The sequence below is a fragment of the Rattus norvegicus genome, chromosome 10, assembly GCF_021556685.1.
Source record: "Rattus norvegicus strain SHRSP/BbbUtx chromosome 10, alternate assembly SHRSP_T2T, whole genome shotgun sequence".
Classification (NCBI taxonomy): Eukaryota; Metazoa; Chordata; class Mammalia; order Rodentia; family Muridae; genus Rattus; species Rattus norvegicus.
Window position 1 is genome coordinate 88,805,738 of NC_141543.1, and position 22,896 is coordinate 88,828,633.

General features: G+C 51.6%; 1 protein-coding gene across 39 annotated transcripts in view; it reads right to left on the bottom strand.

Moving 5' to 3' along the window:
• Nucleotides 1-3,190, bottom strand: part of Srcin1 (SRC kinase signaling inhibitor 1) — a 67,025-nt gene extending 63,835 nt beyond the window's left edge. For 36 of the 39 annotated variants that reach the window (XR_015630943.1, XR_015630944.1, XM_087573938.1 and 33 more), the window contains exon 1: nt 1,858-2,093. Coding sequence is in view for 37 of the 39 variants with exons in the window: in XM_087573938.1 (XP_087430064.1) it covers nt 1,858-1,981 (124 nt within the window). In the remaining 2 variants the exon portion in view is untranslated. 39 annotated transcript variants of the gene reach the window in all.
• Nucleotides 3,191-22,896: the final 19,706 nt, after the last annotated feature.

Genomic DNA, 22,896 nt, shown 5'->3' on the forward strand with positions numbered 1-22,896 from the left:
ATTATCTTTGCTCAAATGGGCCCTGGGAAGCCAGAGAAGGAGTCTTCAAGGAGCCCCTGAGTGCCTCATTGAAACTGCACCTGCTCAGGCCCACCCACAGCAAGCGCAAGCCAGGGCCCCCAACTCCAGGGACCTGAGCCACAGACGCCAGACGCCTCACCCTCAGCGCCTTCCAAATAGGCAGGGGCCACGGGGTCAGAGAGCCAGGCCAGACCTGGACTAGCCCGGCATCTAGGCAGGCAGGCCCTGTCCCTATCAAGGCTGGACGACATAAATGAAGGAGGAAAACAATCTCCTTGCCAGGGCTGAGAGATAAGTGCTCAGAATTCCTCGAAAGAGATACTTTTACAGCCAGCCCTCGATTTTCCCTCCGTCCCTGACCTGCCTGGACACTCCATTCCTCCCGACTTCCTCTAATTAGGATGGACGCGCCCAACCACCACTGCTTCTTGCTGTGCCCCCCAGCTCGGTGAAAGAGGTCATTTTATGTGGTCACCCTTCCTCTAACCTGACACAGTCCCTAACTGTTTCAGCCCTCAGCGGAGTTGATCTGGAGTGGAGGTGGGGAGCTTCAAAAAGCCCAGCCCTAACCCTACTCAGCACTTCCAGGGCTGGGGTTTGGCAGAGAATGCCAAGGTTAGCACTGGCAGACAGCAGCTGTGCCACCACTGCCCCCAGCCACTGCTCTGACCACACCGAGGAGATCGATGCCCGCAGCCAAAAAGGAATCAATGGTTCTAATTAAACCCTTTTCTTGGGTGGGTCCCTGGACAGGTGGGGGGGAGGGGGACTCAAAGGGACTGTGCATCTGGTAGATGACCATTCACCTTTACGAGGCTATATAAGTAAGGCCAGGGAGCCCCCCACCTCCTCTGCTCAGTGGGAAGGTAAGCAAAGGGGCGGGCGAAAGGCTGAAATGGGGGCATGTCTCTGAGAGCTTGTTCCAGGGACCCTAACCCTAGTGAGGTTGCTCTCCCTGCTCCCCGCCTGAGGCTACATTTGTTTCTTCTAGATGCACCCGAACCTCTGCCCTGGGGTCGTTGGTGGCTGACTAGCCTCAAAGGAAGGAAGAATGCAGGACTGGGGGGCAGCATCGGACAAAGACCCTCTTGTCCCCAAGGCAGAGTGGCAGGAAGCCAGGGCAAAGCCTTTGCACTCACCGCCAATGGTGTCTGGGTACCAGGCAGCCTTGGAGTGGGTAGGGGAGCCCCCTCCCCTTATGTCCACAGCCCTCACTCACCCTTGCTTCTATACCAGGCTGTCATTATTCCAACTCTCAGCCTACCAAGAGTATTCCTTCTGCCATACCACCCTGATCATTTATCCAGAGTGACCCCACACCGGCCACAATCAGCCAAATCCAGATGCCACAGTGGCCCCCCAGTTATAAACACACACCAGCCATACTAGAAGCCACCATCCCAGCTGCCACCAGAGACGACATCTCTCATCTCCACAGCGACTCGCTCCATCAGAGACATCATCATTTGAAAGACCAGCCACAGAGACAGCGAAAGGAATGAGAAACTGAGGCACAGGCTTAGCCAAGCAATTGGCTCAAGGTCACCCAGACCAAAGATGACCAGAGTAGAGGAAGGTATCTTATCACCCCATCCCAAAGGGCACGAACACCACCCAAAGGAGCAGCCAGAGCCCTCTCTACAACTGATGTCTGCAGTTTCTCCACTTCCCACCTTTATCCCAAACACCTTCTGAGAGGCTGCCGCCTGAAAGCCCCAACTGAAGACCCCACTTCTCAAAGCTGAGGTCTGCAGAATCACCAGACCTGGCAACATTTGAGAGCCGCTAGAAAAGGCAGTTTCAGTTCTCCTGGTTTGCACTGCTGATCCGGCTCACCTGGCTCCCCTCGGCCCCCAGGGTCCCTCGGTCCAACCTCCTCCCTGGGAGAACGGGCGCGACCCTCGGCGGTCCTCTCCCACCAGGCCAGGGCAAAGCGCCGGAGGCACTGCCAGGGCTGCATGGGGAGGCGTGGGGCTGGGGGCGCGCACCAGCAGCCACACACGCCCCACAGGGCCCTGCCAGTTGAGCTGCGGAGGCACCCGGCCGGCCCCCTCTACTGCCACCAGCATCCTGCTGCCCCCACCGACAGGACTCGGAGCTGGCCCGGGAGCTTCTGACGTAGCAGGGGGGTGCGTGGGAGGGGAGGGGGGGCCACGGCGAGTCCCCTCCCCAGCCCCGCCCCTCTACTTTTCCAGCCCCCTGCAGTCCCCACCTCCACATCACCCCGGACGCCCTACCCAGCTGGGGGCGCCCTCCTTTACCCCTTGCCTCTGCAAGGGGAGGGTTTAAGATCCAGAAGCCCCTCCTTCGGTCCCTCCCTCTCCAGGGCCCTCCCTACCCGCCCGGCGAGCGGGGAGCAGGTCCCCAGTTTCTGCAACTCCTGTGGAGGCTAGGAGGTCTCCAGGGCTAGGGCCTCGAGGTGCAGGGGGTGGGGTGTAGAATGAAGCCTTGTATCCTGGCAACACAGCCAAACCCAGAGCGCTCTCGGTCCCTTGCTTCCCGGGGGGACTGGGGCGAAGGGTCCAGCACTACCAGCCCAGCGCCTGCACCCCATTCTGAGAGCAGAGGAGGGGATGTGATTCTCTTGCCTTCATTTCTTGTCCCTTCCCCCTTCAGCATCCCTGGCTTCACCTCGCATGGATCCCTCCCCTCCCCCCCCCGACTCCCTTCGCCATCCCCCTTCACCCACCCCTCCCCCTTACATTGTAACCCCAGGTCCCCTCCCCCCCGGGCACCGCGAGGCCCTTCCCGCCGGGTTCCCAGCTTCGCCGGCTCCAGACCCTTTCGGCTCTCTGCACTCTCCCTCCCTGGTCCGCCCCAGCCGGGCGCGCAGCGGTCCCCTGCCCCCCGCAACACCTGCGCCTGGAGCATCCCTCGCCCGGCCGGCCGCCGCCTCCCCGGCCCGGCCGCCGCCCCCGCCCCCGGCCGAGGGGAAAACACACAAAGAAAACAGAAATACCTTCCACTTAAGCATGGAGGCACATTAGGGAGGAGAGAGACAGGGACATGCCTTGGGACGGAGCGTTCCCCATCGGGCGGGGGCGCGGGGGGCGGGGGCCCCGGGCCGGCCTGCCTGGCGCTCGCCCTCTCGCCGCCTCGCGGGCTCCTCGCTCGGCCCCAGCCCCGGGGCGCGGTGCCAGGCGGGCGGGCCGGGGGCGCGGGCCCCGCCGGGGTGGACCAGCTTGGGAGGGCGCCGGCGGCCGGGCGTGTGGGTGCGCGCGCGCGCGGGCGTGTCACCGAGTGTGCGAGAGCGAGTGTGTCTCTGTGTGTGTGTGTGCGCGCGAGTGCGCGCGTGCGGCCGGCGCGGGTGTGTCACTGCGGGCGGGAGCGCGCGCGACACGGGTACGCGCGTGTGGCCGGATGGTACAAAGGGCCGCTGGGGGTGGCGGGGAGCGGGGGAGGGGAAGGGGCACTGCGCCTCCTCGCGCCCTCCAGCAGCACACCCGATCCCGCAGCGCAAGTCCCGGACTAGGGTGCGGGACGCGCTCACGCCTCCCCCCACTCCACCTGCTTCCCCCACCCTAAGCGGTCCTCCTACTGCGGTAGAGACAAATGCGTTGACCCCGAAGTGGGGTCAACTGGGGAGGTGACACTTTGGGTCTCCAAGCACGCTCAACGCTTTGGAACAAAAAATCAAAACACTCCTAATGCCTAGAAGAAGGGCTTGAGGCTAAGGAGGGGACGAGAGAGTCAGGGATCACTCCAGCCAAGGTGACCTCGGAGCACCACAGTCGTTCTACGCATAGATTGTGGAGACCCCAGTGTACCCTTCTATGGTGGCGCCCCGTACCTTTGCCCCTCCCCCTTCCTCAGCTCCACCGGGCCAAGGGACTCGGCTCCCAGGCGCCCCCTGCTGGACGTCCTCCTAGCCCCTACTTCGGTTTCCCGCCCCTACCGCAGGCTTGAGCAGGTTCTGCATGAGATTGAGGAGACACTGATCCCTTCAGAAGTGGACCCCAAAGTAGGCCGCTCCAGACTCTGGCTTCTCACGGCTCTTCTGGCGACACCTTTGCCAACTCCAAGGCAGCCTGTAGAGCCGAAGCGCCTCACCCTGGTTCACTTTATTGTGCCTACCTGGTGATGATGCAGACTTCTCCATCTCCTGCTCCGCTCGGACCCAGGCACACGATGACCTTTGGTTCTCAGGCTTCTCCCTGCTTCCTTCCCTCGGGTTCTGAAGCCAGTTCCTTCTCTCAGGAAGCTTCTTTTCGAGAGGGGCAGATGGGGTGAGACCTTTCTGATCGTTTTACTTACTCCTGGCATCCCCGAAGGCAGTTCAGATGGTCCAGAAAATGCCTCCCAGTGCCTGCACCTCTTCCCTGCAGGCCACCTGGCAGAATGACTGGCAGACAGAGCCCAGGGGAGGAGACCCCACCCCAAGTGGCCCAGATGACAAACCGGTTTCCCCACTTCTTGATCTACCCAGTCCCAGCCTTAATCTGGGCTCTCCTGCTTTTCTGCCCGCCCCTAGGCCTGCCTCTGAGCCAGTCGCGTGCCCAGCTAGGGGCAAGATCCCAAATGCCCCTTACAGATCCATGTCCAGTTCCACTAACTCAGGTGGCAGGGCAAGGCAGGAGGAGGGGACTCTCAGGCTTCAGCTGGTCATCTCAGGAGGGCAACCAAGAGCTGCCCTGGACACACGGTCTGGGCACACAACCCTAACAGTTAAGACCCTGACTTCTCTTCTGGGCCAGCTGCTTCTTCCTCTGCCAACTGGATGGTGCCCATCTTTTGGCCTCTGGGCACTTACTGGGAACCCTTCCAACTCCCTGCCTGGCTGCCTGCCCAAGATAGACACCAGTACCCAGCAGGCCTTGTGCACAGGAGGGGTCACAGCTATTAAGCCTTGAGCCTGGCATGTACCTCTCCTCCCTTCAGACCTTCACACTGTTCTATAAGACCCAACCCAGATTCCCCTCCATACTCCATGCCCATCCAAGGGGAAGTCCCTTAGCCATTGTCTGATTTAATCTTGCCATATTAGCCACATAGAAGAAATAGAGGTGCACATCTGTTATCCTAGATTCGGGAGGCAGAGGCAGGAGGATCAGCACAAATTTTAGGCCAGTCCAATCTTCATAGGTAGGTTCTAGGCTAGCCAGGAATATGTGGTGAACCCCTGCCCAAGAAACAAAACAAAATGGAAATGAAGGCTTCAAGAAGTACAGACAACTGCCCAATCCAAGAGCCTCCTAGCTGTAGCTGAGACTGAATTGGCCTGATGCTGGGACACCCAGCCTCTTCTCTATGTCCACTTGCTTCTTACTTGTGGCTGCCAGGAACAGAGACCAGACCCGCCACTCCAAGTCTTATACCCACACAGCTGTTAGCAGACAGTGGGGACAAGAATGAAGCATGGAGTCAGGACAGGGGTTTCTCTCAGTCTCAAGGACCTGGCCAGTCTCTCCAAGGTGACAATTGTAAAGAGGCTTCTCCTATTGCTTGGGACACTTTCCTGCATTTAACACTTGACTCCTAGACTTGCCAGCAAGCCACTGACCAAGACTGGGTAGGAACAGTGGTGGTGTAAGCCTTTGATCCCAGCACTGCTGAGGCAGAGGCCAGCCTGGTCTTCAGAGTGAGTTCCAGAACAGTCAGGACAAAGCACCCTCTCCCTCTAGGGACAGTTCTTCATGAGGAAGCCTTCCAGAACAAGACAAAATCATCCCGTTCAAGTAATTATTATTCACTTATGTAGCTGTCTTGGTTTTGTTGTGTTGATTTTTTTGTTTGTTTTTGAAACACAACCTGGGCTGGAGAGACGGCTCAGCAGTTAAGAGCACTGACTGCTCTTTCAGAGGTCCTGAGTTCAATTCCCAGCAACTACATGGTGGCTCACAACCATCTGTAATGGGATCCGATGCCCTCTTCTGGTGGGTCTGAAGACAGCTACAGTGTACTCATATACAATGAATAAATAATTCTTTAAAAAAAATAAAAGAAAGAAACACAACCTAGCTATATAGTCCAGGCTGTCCTTCAACACACAAGCACCCTGCCTCAGTTTCCGTAGTGCTGGGATCACAGATGCTGGTGCCAGACTTGGCTTCTTGAGCTCACTTTTGTCACTGTCTGTCAGTGCTGAGATTGACCCCAGAGCCTACACATGCTGTGCACCTTCTCTGTCACTAGGGCCACATTTTAATGATCAATCAATCTTCCACAGCATTTCTGATCAATCAATCTTCCACAGCATTTCTGATCATCTCAGAGCTGAGAACTCATTACACATACACACACACACACACACACACACACACACACACAAGCTGGACTCTCTGAAGACCCTCTAAAGATCAGGACAGCCAGCCCTGGGGTCCCATGGAAGTGTGAGAATAAACAGGTACTTTAAAGGGAAACAAATGTCCCGCAATCCCAAAGAACAACACAGACCTTCACCCTTCAGGGACCCCACCTTCCCCTGAGGCCTCTGAAGGAGAGCTCTGCTGCTTGGAGGAGGTTGGTCAGGGCCCTGAGCAGCCTGGGTGTTCCTTATCCAGCAGAGCCGAGCAGGATGGCTTCTAAATGCTGGCATGGTGCCCAGCACAACCCTGGTGCCAGCTGCCTCCACCTGAGATGCCTCAGGTGCTGCCCCGCCTCTTCTCATTCCTCAACACAACTTCCCTCTGGTCCTCTTCCCCTGTGGCTCTGGAAGTGCTCTTTCGTAGCCAGCAGCTGGCATATTTGAGGATTGGGAGAGGAAAAACAAACAAACAAACAAAAACCAAACAAACGAAAAAAAAAAAACAGATCTTAACCATTTATCTTGTCCTTCCCAAACACTCCAGCTCCTTGGCCAACTCCAAAGGCCTGCAAAAAGGAGAGAGAGAGAGAGAGAGAGAGAGAGAGAGAGAGAGAGAGAGAGAGAGAGAGAGAGGGAGAGTGTCAGGGAGCACCCTCAAGCGGAGGACTCTCATCCTTTCTTCCTCTTCCCCAAGACACTGTAGCGGCGGGTGGGCACCTGGGCAAACATCTGGGCAAGAAGGAGGAAAGGAGCTCCAAGGGCCAGCAGAGGAAAGGGGGTTAGGCAGAGATCAAGCCTCACCCCAAACTGCACTTTGAACCATCTGCTTCAGGGTCCCTAAGACTGTCCCCTCCCCTTTGTCCGACCAGCGCATTTCTCATAGAGCCACCCACAAAGCCAAACCCCAAAAGCAGTGACAGCTCAATGAGGTGGTAGCGCGGCTGAGGAGGAAGGCACTGCCCCCCAGCTAGGTTTGCATCTCGGGACCCTAAGCCCGGGAGGTTTCTCCTCTCACACCGCTCCCGATCCTCACCCCCTGCTCCACAGGAGAGCAGTAAGAGGCAGTAAATTTCAAAAGACTCTCCCAATTCCCTCAGGCCCCCCTCCCCTGCCTGTTATTGTAACGAATGCAAATGGTGCTCAATAATTCATGCCTTCATTAGCACATCAAACTGCTTTCGGAAGAATGGAGGGAAAAATGGAAGGGGTTCTCCATGGCGCCCCTTTCCCAGACCCTCAGCCACCGCCCACCCTCCCAGCCCCCACAGCAGAGAGGCCAACATTCTCAGAGCCCCGGGCTTGGCTTCCCTGTCCTGTAGCACGGAACTGAAGCGCTCCCTTCAGACCGGGAACTCCTTGTGCTCCCTGCAGACTAAATGGAAAAGCAGAGCCCGTGGGGGGCTTGTTGGAAGAAAGGCATCGTCCCCCAAGTTTCAAAGTCAGTAAGTTGGAGGGGATGTGCATTTCTAGCAAGCTCCTAGGAAGTGTGTCTGCCTCAGGTCCAAGAATACACTTGCAGGGCTGGTGGGTGGTGACCGCCTCCTGGCTCTCCCAGCTTGGGGCTTTGCCCACGGAGGCAAGTCCTGGCAGGGCCTGGCCCACATGGGGAGTGTCTAAGAGGCCTTCCTAGCTCTGGCAAATCTAATCCCTTCTGTGTTCCTAACACCACCAAGGCAATTTCTTGCTACCCTGAGCATCCTTGGTCATTCCTGCCTTCCTAACCTTTAACCTTCCACACTGAGAATCGGGGGTGGGGTGGGGAGGAGTGGGGGTTGGGGGTGTCTCCTGAAATCCTGCTGTGTGAGATACATGCTTCCTGATGCTGGTGTTCTGTCTTACAAGCAACAAGGAAAGAGACTTTCCAAGGTCTCCCTTCTCTCAAGGAGGACCTCCTGGACCCTAGATGGGGTGTGTGTGTGTCCTGACTGCAGTCATAAACTCTATACCCTCACTCTGTCCTTCAGCTGCCTTAAATTTGTACTCTCAACTACTCAGGAGGCCGAGGAAGATGTACCAAGGGTTTAAGGCCAAACTGATTTAAGCAATTAGTTTGAGGACAGCCTGGAATGCACAATAAGACCTTGTCGATAGAAAGAAAGAAAGAAAGAAAGAAAGAAAGAAAGAAAGAAAGAAAGAAAGAAAGAGAAATGATTGAATTAGCATGAGGAAAGGAGTGAATGAACTTTTTTTTTTTTTCCCTGAGCTGGGGACCAAACCCAGGGCCTTGCACTTGCTAGGCAAGCGCTCTACCACTGAGCTAAATCCCCAACCCTGTGAATGAACTTTAATGGGGGGCACAGAAGTGAGGATGCAGAACAGAGGAGGAGTGAGGAAGCAGTGCAGAGAGGGAAGGAGAGAAAGGATGTGGTGAGAGGAGAAGAGGGCTCTGGGTAAGGAAGAATAGGAAGGCAGCCTGTTTCTGACCTTAAGAAAACATATATTATGAGCCAATGGGGCCAGGTGGGTCACAGACTCAGCTCCTAGTGGATCACACCTAGCCTGGCTTTGGGTTCTAGATCTGACCATCTGTCTGGTCCTTATGCTTGGTGAGTGAATGAAATAAACTCTTCCCAGTCTAGTCAGCATCTTCTGGGGCCTCAGGACCAACCTGATAAGCCTGTGGCCTGCTTAGGGAGTGGGGTGGAGCTACTGACCTAGTTCATGCATGCTAGCAACCGGGGACCTCTCCTTCATCTCTGAGGTCCTGGCCCTCACTTACTTGATAAAGAAGGTTGTTGAGCCTCTTGGACACTGCTGGTGGGAATGAAATCAGTTCAGTAGCCATGGGTGGAAATCACGTAGCCATTCCCTTGGTATGAAGAGATTGCGTGATCCAACAGCCCAGTCTCTTCCTGCCTTCAGGTGGGCGAGTAGATAAACAAGTTGTGCTATATCTTTACAGCAGAACCTCTGTTCCACCCTGAAAAGGAATGAAGTTGGCTGAGACTGGAACCTTGAGGCTAAGGGGAAGGAGCCAGGCACCATAGTTGCATGTTGTTTGAGTGCCTTTACTTGAACGATTCACAATGGGTGTTCCTACAGACATGCTCGTAGGAAGGCAGACATGGGGACAGTGGCCAAATGGGTTCCGCTTCCCGGTGTTGGGAAACAAGACGGAAGCAGGGTTAGCCCAGAACTCCCTTCTGAGTTCTTTTTATCTTAGTTTTATGTCCCCTGACCCTGTCAGTTGTTCACTTTAGAGTGCCTGGTCTTATGTTATGTGAATTTCACCTCAATAAAAAATGAGAAGACGGGGGGGGGGGGGGGTTAGGGGGATGTTTGCCCGGAAACCGGGAAAGGGAATAACACTTGAAATGTAAATAAGAAATACTCAAGTTAATAAAAAAAAATGAGAAGACGGTAGTTAGCTGTGGTAGAAAACACCTGTGATCCCAGCACTTAGGAGGGAGAAGAAGCAAGAACCAAGAATAGAGGAATTCAGTGTCACTTTGGCTACATAGTGAACACAAGACCAGCGTGGGCCACATGAGTCACGAGTGTCTCTGTCTCTCTCTGTCTCTCTCTCTCTGTGTCTCTCTCTGTGTCTCTCTGTCTCTGTCTCTGTCTCTGTCTCTGTCTCTCTCTCTCTCTCTCTCTCTCTGTGTCTCTCTCTGTCCCTCTCTGTCCCTCTCCCTCTCGCTCCCTTTCTCTCTCCCTCTCTGGCTTTTTTGAGATGGGGTTTCTCTGTGCAGCCCAGACTGTCCTGGAACTCCCTTTGTAGAACAGGCTGGCCTAGAACTCAGAGATCTGCCTGCCTCTGCTTCCTGAGTGCTGGGATTAAAGACACCATCACCATACCTGGCTGAGGCTTTCTCTCTCTCTCTTATAAAAACAAACAAACAAACAAACAGGGTTGGGGATTTAGCTCAGTGATAGAGCGCTTGCCTAGCAAGTGCAAGGCCCTGAGTTCGGTCCCCAGCTCCGAAAAAAAGAAAAAAAACAAAAAAACCCCAAACAAACAAATAATAAAGCAACTAGGAATGGGGCCAGGGGAGTCACTGAGTTCATTCACATCTTCCCCCCCCCCCTTTTTTTTTCGGAGCTGGGGACAGAACCCAGGGCCTTGCGCTTGCTAGGCAAGCACTCTACCACTGAGCTAAATCCCCAACCCCCATTCACATCTTTCAACATTTTTTTTCTTTTTGGTTTTCTGAGACAGGGTTTCTCTGTGTAGCCCTAGCCCTGTCTGTCCTGGAACTTGCTCTGTAGACCAGGCTGGACTCATAGCTCAGAGATCCACCTGCCTCTGTTTCCCAACATTTCTTTTACCTTCTTTGGAAACAAGCATTTGTGCCCACATGTCACAACCATCTCTGATACCCAGGGGCACCAAACACCCGCTCTAAAATCTCGGATGATGGCTGAACACTGTGAAGTCTCAGGTGCTGTTTTCTGCAGCTAGGTAGTCCCTCCCAAAGTCTCCTCCTCCACCAGGCTCCTATCCCGGGGTGGGGGTGTGGGGTTGGGTGGAGCGCTCCCTTCTAGGCAGGACCTGCCACCTTCCTGAGCAGGTGCCACACGGGGATCTGCAAGCACAACTTGCAATTTTAGGTATCACTGTACCCTCTGGCCACCACCAGGCCCACTGCACACATCCTTGTCTTGTGTTTCAAAGATAGCTTTTGGGGCTGGGGATTTAGCTCAGTGGTAGAGCGCTTACCTAGGAAGCGCAAGGCCCTGGGTTCGGTCCCCAGCTCCGAGAAAAAAAAAAAAAATAAAGAACCAAAGATAGCTTTAAAAACCTATCGGGCCTTTGAGGTGGCCCATCAGGTAAAAGGCGGCGTTGCTACCAAACCTGACCACCTGAGTTTGCTCTCTGGGATCCACATGGTAGAAGGGGAAAACTGATTCCCACAAGATGTCGTCCAACTCTCACACGTGCACTGTGGTCGTACATAGACACACACACTCATAAACACGAAACAAACTAAACAGAGCCGGAGAGACAGCTCAGCTGTTAGAAGCCCTTGCTGCTCTCATTGCTCTCTCAGGTACTTGGGTTTGATTTCCAGTTCCACCGCGGTGACGAAATCACCTGGAATTCCTGCACCTGGGGATCTGATGCCCTCTTCCGGTCGCCATGGGCACCTTCATGCATACAGTACACGAATACACTCAGAGCCATGCACATACACACAAGACACGCACAAGCTAAAATAAATCTAAAATCACTGTAAAAATTTTTTGTTTTTGTTTTTTGTTTTTGTTTTTTTGTTTTTGGGGGGTTTTTTGGGAGCTGGGGACCAAACCCAGGGCCTTGTGCTTTCTAGACAAGCGCTCTACCGCTGAGCTAAATCCCCAACCCCACTGTAAAAGTTTTAAATTTAAAATTAAATTGACTTTTGGTTCTTTTTTTTTTTTTTTTTTCGGAGCTGGGGACCGAACCCAGGGCCTTGCGCTTCCTAGGCAAGCGCTCTACCACTGAGCTAAATCCCCAGCCCTTAAATTGACTTTTAAAAAGGCCCTCTGGGGCGCTGGACAGATGGCTCAGCGGTTAAGAGCACCCGATTGCTTTTCCAGAGGTCATGAGTTCAATTCCCAGCAACCACATGGTGGCTCACAACCATCTGTAAAGAGATCCGATGCCCTCTTCTGGTGTGTCTGAAGACAGCTACAGTGTACTTATATATAATAAATAAATAAATCTTAAAAAAAAAACAAACAAACAAAAAAAAAAGGCCCTCTGGGGCTGGATAGGTGGCTCAGTGGTTAAGAGCACTGACTGCTCTTCCAGAGGCCCTGAATTCAATTCCCAGCAACCACATGGTGGCTCACAACCATCTGTAGTGGGATCTGATGCCCTCTTCTGGTGTGTGTGAAGACAGCTACAGTGGACTCATATAAATAAAATAAATAAATAAATCTTAAAAAGGTTCTCTGGCATGGTGGCATTCACACACGTAATCCCAGACACTTAGAAGGCTAAGGCAAGAGCTGTGAGCTGGTGATCAGCCTAAACAACTTAGCAAGGCAAGACTGTCTTTCTTTTTTGGTTTTGGAGACAGGGTTTCCCCGTGTGTGGCCCTGTCTGTCTTAGGACTTGCTCTGTAGCCCAGGCTAGCCTCAAACTCAGAGATCTGCTGGCTCCCTAGTGCTGGGATTACAGGCGTGGCCACCACTGCCATCTTTGTTGTTGTTATTCTTAATAAAAATATGTTATGTGCATGTGCGTTTTTCCTGGTCTGGGTGGAACTCACAAGAGAGTATTGGGTCCCCTGGAACTGTAGTTACACACAGTTGTGAGCCACCAGTATGCTGGGAACTGAACTCAGGTCCTCTGGAAAAATAGCAGTAACTTTAAACAGTAAGCCATTGGCTTACACACACACACACACACACACACACACACACACACACACGCACGCACAAATAAATAATAAATGAATGAGTAAATAAACATTAAAAACATTTTTATATATTTTTGAGAGTAGGTCTCATACAGCCCCAGATGGTCTCAAATTCACTATATTGCTAAGGGTGACCTTGAAGTTCTAATCCTCCTGCCTTCTCCTCCCCAGTGCTAGGATTGCAGGTATGCAGACCATGCCAAGCTAGTCAAAATTCATGAAAAGATAAATTTAAAGGGCTGTGTGAAGACTGAGTGCTTGCCAAGCACATTCGAGAACCCGGGTATTGTTTCCAGTGCTCCAAACTAGAAAACGAACCCAAAGACTTAGCGGTGGTGGTGCACACCTTTAATCCTGGCGCTCAGGAGGCAGAGGCAGGTGGATCTCTGAGCGGAGGCCAGGCTGGTCTACAGAGTGAGTTCCAGGACAGTCAGGGCTCCACAGAGAAACCTGTCTCAAGCAAGCAAACCCTCTGACTATTTTAATCGCCACTAAGCTAAGACCTCTGTTCTCTGGAATCTCACAGAGCCCGTAATCCCTGTCCTTTCCCAGGTGTCAGGCCCTGGACTAGCTGCTGGGGAGCTGGTGGTACTCGGCCTTCCAGAATGATCCGAACATGGCTGCCCTTACAGATGCTTCCACTCCCACACCCTCTACAGAAGGGAGGTTCTGACCCACGCCTCTCTCCCACTCTCTTGGCAGACAAATGGACACACATGCTCATCTACAACAAATACCCAGGCCCTCAGGACCCGCTAGGGCACAGCCACTCAGAGAGAGGTCTGTGGGTCAGGTCCAGCCTAGGCTGTTTGACAAAGAAGACAGAAACAGAATAACCTTGAAAAACCGTGACAGCGTTCGACATTGAAGCACGTGACTGTTTTTGCTGTGTTTTACAAAAGCATGATGTGCAGCCATTTGGAAACCTAAAAAGTAAGCCCCATTTACTCTCTCTCTCTCTCTCTCTCTCTCTCTCTCTCTCTCTCTCTCTCTGTGTGTGTGTGTGTGTGTGTGTGTGTGTGTGTGTGTGTGTGTGTGTGTGTGTGCTGTCCCTTCATTTTGCCCATGTTTCTGCCTCATACCTCGGGTCCTCCAGGATGGCCATACAAGCTAGAATTTCCTTCATGGTAACTTCCATCCACTCTAACCTTCTTAACCTTCAATTAGCCCTAGGGTGGTTCTGTCTTAACACTCACCCGAAAGCAGGTCATCAGACATCCGAATTCTGGAAGGTTCCTGGCCCACACCAGGGAGGAATGCTGAAGGATGTGACTGTCAAGCCTGCTGCTGGCTTCCCTCCTGCAATCACAGTTATGCAATGGAATCCCCATGAAAACCCAGAAGGATGGGACAGGGATTGGGGAGCTTCTGGATAGCCGGACATGTGGAGGTTGCTGAAGGGTGACCAAGAAGCATATGTGGGCGTGCTGGGCCCTTCCCGTGCCTCACCCATTCATCTCTTCATCTGTGTCCGCAATGTCCTTTATTTCCTGTTTTAAAAATGAATGTAGGGGCTGGGGATTTAGCTCAGTGGTAGAGCGCTTACCTAGGAAGCGCAAGGCCCTGGGTTCGGTCCCCAGCTCCGAAAAAAAGAACCAAAAAAAAAAAATGAATGTATTTATTTTTATTTTACGTTCATTGGTGTTTTGCCTGCATGAATATCCATATGAAGGTATCGGGTCCCCTGAAATTGGAGTTACAGACAGTTGTGAGCTGCCATGTAGGTGCTGGGAATTGAACCCAGGTCCTCTAGAAGAGCAGCCAGTGCTCTTAACCACCACTGAATATCTATCTCTATCCCTTATTTATTACTTTTTAACTTTTGTTCGTGTGTGTGTGTGTGTGTGTGTGTGTGTGTGCGTGTGTGTGTGTGTGTGTGTGTAGTGTGCACTTGTGTATACACAGACATGCACATGCCCATGAGCATGCACAAAGGCCAGGGGAGGTCATAAGTTGTCTTGTTCTATTACTCTACCTTAGTCCCTTGAGGAAGGCTCTCTACCTTAAACTGAAGCTAAGCTGGAGCCATCGAGGCCCAAAGATCTTCCTGTCTCCACCCCTGCCCCACCCCACTGAGCTTGGTTTACTGATGTATAAGCTGCTACTCGGGGCTTTTTAAATGGGTGTTAGAGATTTGAACCCTGTTATGCAGGCTTCTGTCACAACTACTCTTACCTGCTGAGCTGTCTCTCAGGATAGATTTTATGTAGGACAAAGCAGCATCAGGATATGGAGGTATTGGGGAAGTTGAGACAGGAGGATTGAGTGTTTAAAGCCAATGTCAGAAAATCTTGTTATATTTTTTTTAAAAAATGGGGTGTAGGGGTTGGCATGGGTAGATTTTATGTACTTGGGAAGTGGAGGCAGGAGTATCAGGAGTTCTGAGTCATCCTTGGCTGCATTGCAAGCTGGAAGCCAGCCTGGGCTACAAGAGACTTTGTCATTCATAGATAGATAGATAGATAGATAGATAGATAGATAGATAGATAGATAGATAGATAGATAGGCATCGACCAGTAAATCTCAATAAGTATTTCAGTGTTTCCATGTGTCCTGTAAGCACTCAGGAGAATGAGCTGGACCCAAGTCGGTCTGAGGAAACCCTGCTTTATAGGCAATCATCAGAACACAGGTAAAATAGCCAGGGTGGGGGTGCAACTGGGCTGGATGGAGCAACCCCAGGCTGGAAGCCCCACCCTACAGGATCTGGCCTAATCTGGCCAGCCTTATCTCTGACTGCCTCTTGCAGCATGGAATGGAGCACACATGGAACAGAGCACACATGGGACACATGGAAAGGAGCACACATGGGGCAGGAGCACACATTTGTTCCTTCCTTTCATTGTCCAGGCCTTTGCCTATTCCCAAACGGGGTGGGGGGATTCTTTCCTTCCCCTGCACCTCACCTATAGGCCAGCTATGATTCCATTTCCTCCAGGAAGCCCCTCCAGGGCCCACCCTGCTCCTCAAAACCACACACCAAGAAATCCCAGCTAAAATCCCCCCTGGGCTCTTGAAAAATTCATTTAGCTTTCTTTATTTTTTTCTTTTTAAAGGTTCATTTTATATGTATGTGTTTCACCTTCATATATATATAAAAATGTGCACATGGGTGCCTGTGCCCTTGGAAGTCCGAAAAGGACATCAGATTGCCTAGACCTGGAGTTAGAGGTGGTTGTGAGCCACCATGTGGTTGCTGGGATTTGAACTCAGGACCTCTGGAAGAGCAGTCAGTGCTCTTAACCACTGAGCCATCTCTCCAGCCCCCTGGTTCTACTTAGCTTTCTTGTTGCCATCCCTCTGGCTTTAGGTGGTCCAGAGTTTTGCTCCCTGGGCCCCTCTGGTCTTTTTACACCTAGCACTGTGCCAGGTGGATTCTGACCATGTTGCTGTCCTGCTCTGACCCCTCCTGGGCCCTTTCATGCTGAGTCTCTGTCACTTTCTCTGCCACAGCACTGATGTCATGGTCCCTTCTGTTTTCTGAGGTCTGCCTCTCTCAGGGATAGTATATGACTGGGAACAAATACAGTGATATAGGAACTATTAAGAACTTTTCATGGGGCTGGGGATTTAGCTCAGTGGTAGAGCGCTTACCTAGGAAGCGCAAGGCCCTGGGTTCGGTCCCCAGCTCCGAAAAAAAAGAACCAAAAAAAAAAAAAAAAAAAAAGAAGAACTTTTCATACTTGTTGAATAGAAGATGGTGTTGGCATGTGGTGTGTGATACGAGATGCAGTGAGAAGAGAGACCACAGCCCTGCAGCCTCAGCATCTGAGATATGGCGGCCAGAAGATCAGAAGTTCAAGGCCACGCTCAGCTACATAGTAGTTACAGCCCAGCCTTGGCTACTCAGCGAGACCCTGTATCAAAAACGCATTAATTAATTAATTAATTAATTAATGAGAAAAATTTAAACATTTAAAAAAATTTTTAAAGGAATACAATGAAAAGTCGTTTTTCTCTGCCTTGCCTGTCTGCAGCCACCTAATCCTACCCCGGAAGTAACCAACTCTGAGCCATGCAGGGATTCACTCCTGTGGCCATTGCTCGCTGTCAGCCACACAGGATGCACACCGGCACCTCACCGTGGAGCTTCTGCTGTGTCAATACAGGTGAGGGTTGTTCAATGCAGGTTCCAGCTGCCTCCAGCACAGCGAAAACCCTGACAGTGACACGATTCTACTGGAGCAGGTAAGGGGCATCAGCGGACCAAACCCCTAATGTACAATGGCTGGAGATGTTCCGTTTTGTTTTCCTAGGTTGTTGTTTTCCTTTGTTTTGCTTGAGACAGGAGCTCACTATGCAGCCCTGACTGGCCTGGAACTCCACATGTAGACCAGGCTAGCCGTGAACTCACAGATATCCTCCTGCCTCTGTCTACAGAGTGCTGAGATTAAAGGTGCACCCCACCAAGGCCAGTGTTGGTCAGCTCAGTGTACTTACTCTTGTGGTGCTGAAGGCCATCTATACTAGGCAAGTGCTCTACCCCTGAGCTGCACATCCAGTTCAAAGCATTTTAAATATGAATCACTATTTCTGTTTTTGTCTTGACCATGGATGGACTCACAGCGACCAAGCTTCCTCTGTCTGCTCACTTAGCCTTCTAGCCGTGCCGTTGGAGAAACTGAAGGAGAGAAAGGTCTCGGTGGAATCAAAGCTGTGAGAGCCGGCTTTCCATATCTATCACAAAACGTCTGAGCTCATCATGTTATAAAAAGAAAAGGGCAGCCAGGCGGGACCATGGTGTGTGTGTGTGGGGGGTGATAGATTCCTTTAATCCAGCACTTGGGAAGCAGAGGCAGGCGGATGTCTGAGTTCAAGACCAGCCTGGTCTATAGAGTGAGTTCTGGGACAGCCAGGGTAACACACAGAAACCTTGTCAGAGGGGGGAGGAGGGGGAGGGGAAAGGAGAGAGGGGGAGAGGGTGGGAGAGGGGAGAGGAAGAGGGGGAGAGAGGAAAGGAGAGGGAGAAGGAGAGGGAGGGGGAGAGGGAGGGAGGAGGAAAGGGAGAGGGAGGGGGAGAGGGAGGGGGAGAGAGAGGGAAGGAGAGGGAGAGGGAGGGGGAGAGAGAGAGTTTGCAGGATGCACTACATGATCACCAGATGGCTGTGCTGAGCACAAGGTGAAGCAGTGCATCATGGTAGGGACACGTATGGAACAAAACTGCTCATGAACAGCGTGAGTCAGAGAGAAGGAAAGAGAAAGAGTTGGGGCCCCATGATGCCCTCAAGGACCTAGCTCCAATGGCTTAATCACCTCCCTCTAGACCCATCTCCCAGTAGGAGTACCCTAGCAACCAAGCCTTTAGCCTATGGACTTTTTCCCCTTTCTCCTTTTTCTTTGAATTCCACCAAGGCCTTTCTCTCCCCCAGTTTCTCCAACTACTGCACAGCTAGAAGGCTAAGTGAGCAGACAGGGAGGTTGGTTACTATAAATCTTTCTTTCTTTCTTTTCTCCGAGACGGGGTTTCTCGGTGTAGCTCAGGCTGTCCTGGAACTCATTCTGTAGACCAGGCTGTCCTTAAACTCATAGCTCCACAAGCTTCCGCCTCCCGAATGCTGGGGTTAAAGGCGTGTGTCACCACTGCCCAGCTCAGTATATGGACGTTTTAAAAAAATCTCTTTGGGGGTCAAAGAGTCTTCCTCAGGGAAGAGCACATCAGTTGGTTATCCAATACCCAATGGTCTTCCCTGAAAACATACACAACTAACTAACGCTGTACAGAGGAGCAAGCTCTGGAATACATGCATATGAACATACGACATGTATTATACATGTAACAACGATTACTGAGTAAAGAGCAGGGAGGAGAGGAAGAGAAGGAAGACATTGTGCTGATTATATTATAACCTCAAAAATTTAAAAAAAAACAAATTTTATTTTACACATGTGGGAGTTTTGCCTGCATGTGTCTGTGTAATATTTGAGTACCTGGTGCCCAAGGAGGCCAGAGGAGGGCATCGGAAGCCCTGGAACTGGAGTTACAGTTGTGAGCTGTTATGTAAGTGCTGGACTCAAACCTGGATCCTCTGGGAGAGCAGCCAGGGCTCTTAACAACTAAGCCATCTCTTTCCAGCCCTAACACATGGATTTTTACGAACATTTCTTCTCCTTTTTCTTTTTCTTTTCTCCTTCTTCTTCTCCTTCTCCTCCTCCTCTTTTTTTTTTTTTTTTTTTTTGGTTCTTTTTTTTTTTTTCGGAGCTGGGGACTGAACCCAGGGCCTTGCGCTTCCTAGGCAAGCGCTCTACCACTGAGCTAGATCCCCAACCCCCGCCTCCTCCTCCTCTTCTTCCTTCTTTTGGTGGCAAAGCTACTGCTTGAACCCAGGACCTTGTGTCTGCCCCAGCCTTTCTTTAGGGAACACCTACATCATAAAACTGGGGGGAAAAACAGCTTTATGAAAATTAGAAGGGAAAAAAAAAAGCCTCTAGGATCCTGCCCACCCCGAGAAGCAGCAGAGGACTCATCTATCCTACAAAGAGAGAAACTAAAATAACAATTGCCTCGTGTGGGAAGGAGGCAAGCAGAACACCCAAGGGCTTTCATGTCAGCAAGAGAGACTGAAATTAGCTCTGAGTGTGAACTTCCCGGCAGCGCCCAGGAGCAGTGATGCCGAGGCCGCGGCAGGGGGAGGGACTCTGGAGGACTCTTTGCAAGAAGCTCATTAAGCTGAGGATTAAGAGTAGAAGCCCTGCCAGGCCCGCTGGGAGGCAGCGCCAGGGAACAGGTAGGCGATCGCTAACGCTGCCCTGGGACTAGAGTACAGCCTAGTAGTCCTCGGGCAGAAGCTCAAGAGCTGGGTAAAGAAAGCAAGCCCCAGAAATGTGGCGTCCCCAAAGCCATCCACCACCACCGCTTGCAGGAAGCAAGATTATGAGTAACTCGTTTACTGGTAAACAAAAACAAAACAAAAAAAGCAACCAGAAACCCAGAGAGGTTCAAGGCCTGTCCAAGAACTCACAGGACAGCAAAGACTTGAGCTCTGGCCTTCTGTCCCTGTCCCCGAATCCAATGACAGAGAAGCCTGCCAGTGTGGCCTCCTGCAGAGCTGGAAGCTTTGGACAGGACCCAGGACTCTTTCCATCGTCCTTCTACCAGCTCCCTCAAGCCCAGAACACCTCTGCTTCACAGTGCCTCTCACCTCTCAGCAGACAGCCCAGCCACAAAGCCCAGAAGAGAGGAAGGAGCCTGCGGGGAAACCTAGAGTCTCCTGTCTCCTGTCTAACACCTGTGCCGGAGGGAGGGGGCAAATCCCAAACCCCCATCTCACTTGCCCTCGCCCGTCTCTGTCTTAGACTCTCGTGATAGGAAAGTAGGCCAGTTTGGAATATGTCACAGATATTTTCGACATCCCCATCTGTACTAAAGCTTCTCGCACAGCCAAGCAGGGTGGAGCTTCCCGCCGGAGGAGGCTACACCTGCTGCCTCTGGGGCTCAGAGCCCAGATACCAGGGGCCCCAGCGGATACTGTGCAAGCACCCTGTAGCCAGGGTGGCAAGGACAGGAGTCCAGTCGTGTCTATACAAGTTCCAGGAGAGCAGAAGTGGAACAGCTGGGTCCTGGGGCGTCACCGTGACGGTGGAGCACGGAGGGAAGAGGAAACAGTCCGTAGGGAAGAGGCGGGGTGACTGAGTTGTAGAAGGCAGGCAAGATTCTCCTCCTCAAAGAGGATGAGCGTGTCCCTAGCAGGGAGCACAGTGGAAAACCTTGTGCCCGTGGGGTGTGTTGGAGTCAGCAGGGCTAGGGCTGAACCAGCCGAGGAATGGCAGCAGGAGAGGCAGTGAGGACAGAGGAGCCTAAGAGAAGCGCTCTCTCTCTGTGTGCGTGTGGGTTGATCAGCTAGGAGCTTTGGGTGTGCCTTACAGGCTCTAAAAGAAAATTTACACCCATTTATTTATCTCTTTGTTTGATTGTTTATTTAGAAAATAAATAAATTTACATCCATTTATTTATTTGGGGTGGGTTGAGAGGCGAAAGTATGTGGTTCTCAGAGGACTTTTTTTTAAAATATTTATTTATGTATTTAGTGTATATGAGTACACTGTAGCTGTCTTAGACACACATCATATCTCATTACAGATGGTTGTGAGCCACCATGTGGTTGCTGGGAATTGAACTCAGAACCTCTGGAAGAGCGGTCAGTGCTCTTAACGGCTGAGCCATCTCTCCAGCCCGGACTTTTTTTTTTAACAAGATTTTTTTTTTCAAGATTATTTATGTATGTGAGTACCCTGTAGCTGTCTTCAGACACAGCAGAAGAGGGCATCAGATCCCATTACAGATGGTTGTGAGCCACCATGTGGTTGCTGGGAATTGAACTCAGTCCCTCTGGAAGAGCAGTCAGTGCTCTTGAGCCTTCTCTCCAGCCCTCAGGAGACATCCTACAGGAGGAGACGGTTCATCAGGCGGCTCCATGCGGATGCTGAAGATGGAACCCCAGTTGTCAGAAGCCTTGGCAACAAACACTTTACCTATTCATTTATATTGGCTGTCCAGTTTTGTTGGTTTTTTTTTTTTCATATTGTTCATAAGTCACTATATAGCCCAGCATGCCCACAAACATTATCGGCCTCACATCATTGGGTGAGGACAAGATTTTCTTCCTTTCTTTTTCTGGCTTTTTGAAAACAATTTCCCTGTGTCACCCTGGCTGCCCTGGAGCTTCCTCCTGCAGACCAGGCTGGCTTTGACTCAGAGATCTGCCTGCCTCTGCCTCCTGAGTGCTGGCGTTAAAGTCATGGAGGACAGGATATTTCCTCTTGAGTTTCTGGTCCTCTTGTGTCCACCTCCTGAGTGCTGACGCTCCAGGCTTATGCCATCACTCCAGACTTGCACAGTACTAGGGGTTGAACTCAAGGCATCATGCTTGCTACAAACTCCCCACCGTGAGGCTTTGAAATTTTAAAAATATATTTATCTAATTTTATGTGTATATCTGAGTGAATGTGTTTGCACCTTGCGCCTACAGGAGCCCTTGGAAGTATTGGATCCCTTAAACTGGAGCTGCAGACAGTCGTGAACCACAAACCATGCAAAAACAGTAAGTACTCTTTTTTTTTTTTTTTTGGTTCTTTTTTTTTTTTTTTTTTTCGGAGCTGGGGACCGAACCCAGGGCCTTGCGCTTCCTAGGCAAGCGCTCTACCACTGAGCTAAATCCCCAACCCCTCTTTTTTTATTTTTTAATTGGATAATTTTATTTATATTTCAAATGTTATCCCCTTTCCCCCACCCTACCACCCATCCCTTCATGCCTCCCCACTCTGACATTCCCCTACACTGGGGAGGTCTAGCCTTGGCAGGACCAAGGGCTTCTCCTCCCAACAGTAAGCACTGTTAACCACTGAGCCATCTCTCTAGCAACCCCCACCCCAGGCTTTTAAGTAACACGATTCAGACACAGCATGTGGCTGTAGGCAGGGAGGCAACAGCCAGGGAGAGGCAGGGCTGGGGGAGGGAACTTTGTACCAGTCACCAAGCACCAAGACCCTGTTCTCCTTCAAGTGGCCTGCAGTGGCACCACTCTGACTGGGGAAGGGAGATCTATGTGAACCAAAAGGTCCCTGTGGGGATGTGAGAAAGTTACTGTCTTCAGGGGCTAAGGTCAGAGCCGGGGAGGGGGGTGGGGGTATGTGGGGGAGGGACTGCATTTCAAGAGGTTTTCTTGGAAAAGCTGGCAGAGGGGAACCCTGAGTGCTAGGACTCCCTAAGGCCCTGTGGTGGGCACTCTGATGAATGGCTTCCTTTAGTCCTTACCACAGGCCCATGCCACGGGTACACTTCTTCCTTTGTGCTGGTGTGCAAACAAGATTAAGAAGTTCAAGTCCAGGGTCAGCAAGATGTTCAGGATACAAAAATCCTTGCTGTGCAAAGGAATCAGCCTAAGTTCCGTCCCTGGGTCTCATGGTAGAAGGAAAGAACCAACTGCTATTATAGTGTCAGTGTACTCACACACACACACACAAACACACACTCACACAAATAATAATAATAATAATAATAATAATAATAATAATAATAAACAAAATAGGAATTTTAAAAAGCCATACAAGAAATTCAAGTCCAGTCAGGCACCGTGGTGTTTGTCACTGGAGAGGGTAGGACAGGAAAATCAGGTGTTCAAGCTCATCCTTAGGTACGTGGGAAACTTGGGAATACCCTAAGCTACCTGAGACTTTATCTCAAAAAAAAAAATAGTGGGGTTGGGGATTTATCTCAGTGGTAGAGCGCTTGCCTTGCAAGCACAATGCCCTGGGTTCAGTCCCCAGCTCTGAAAAAAAAAAAAGAAA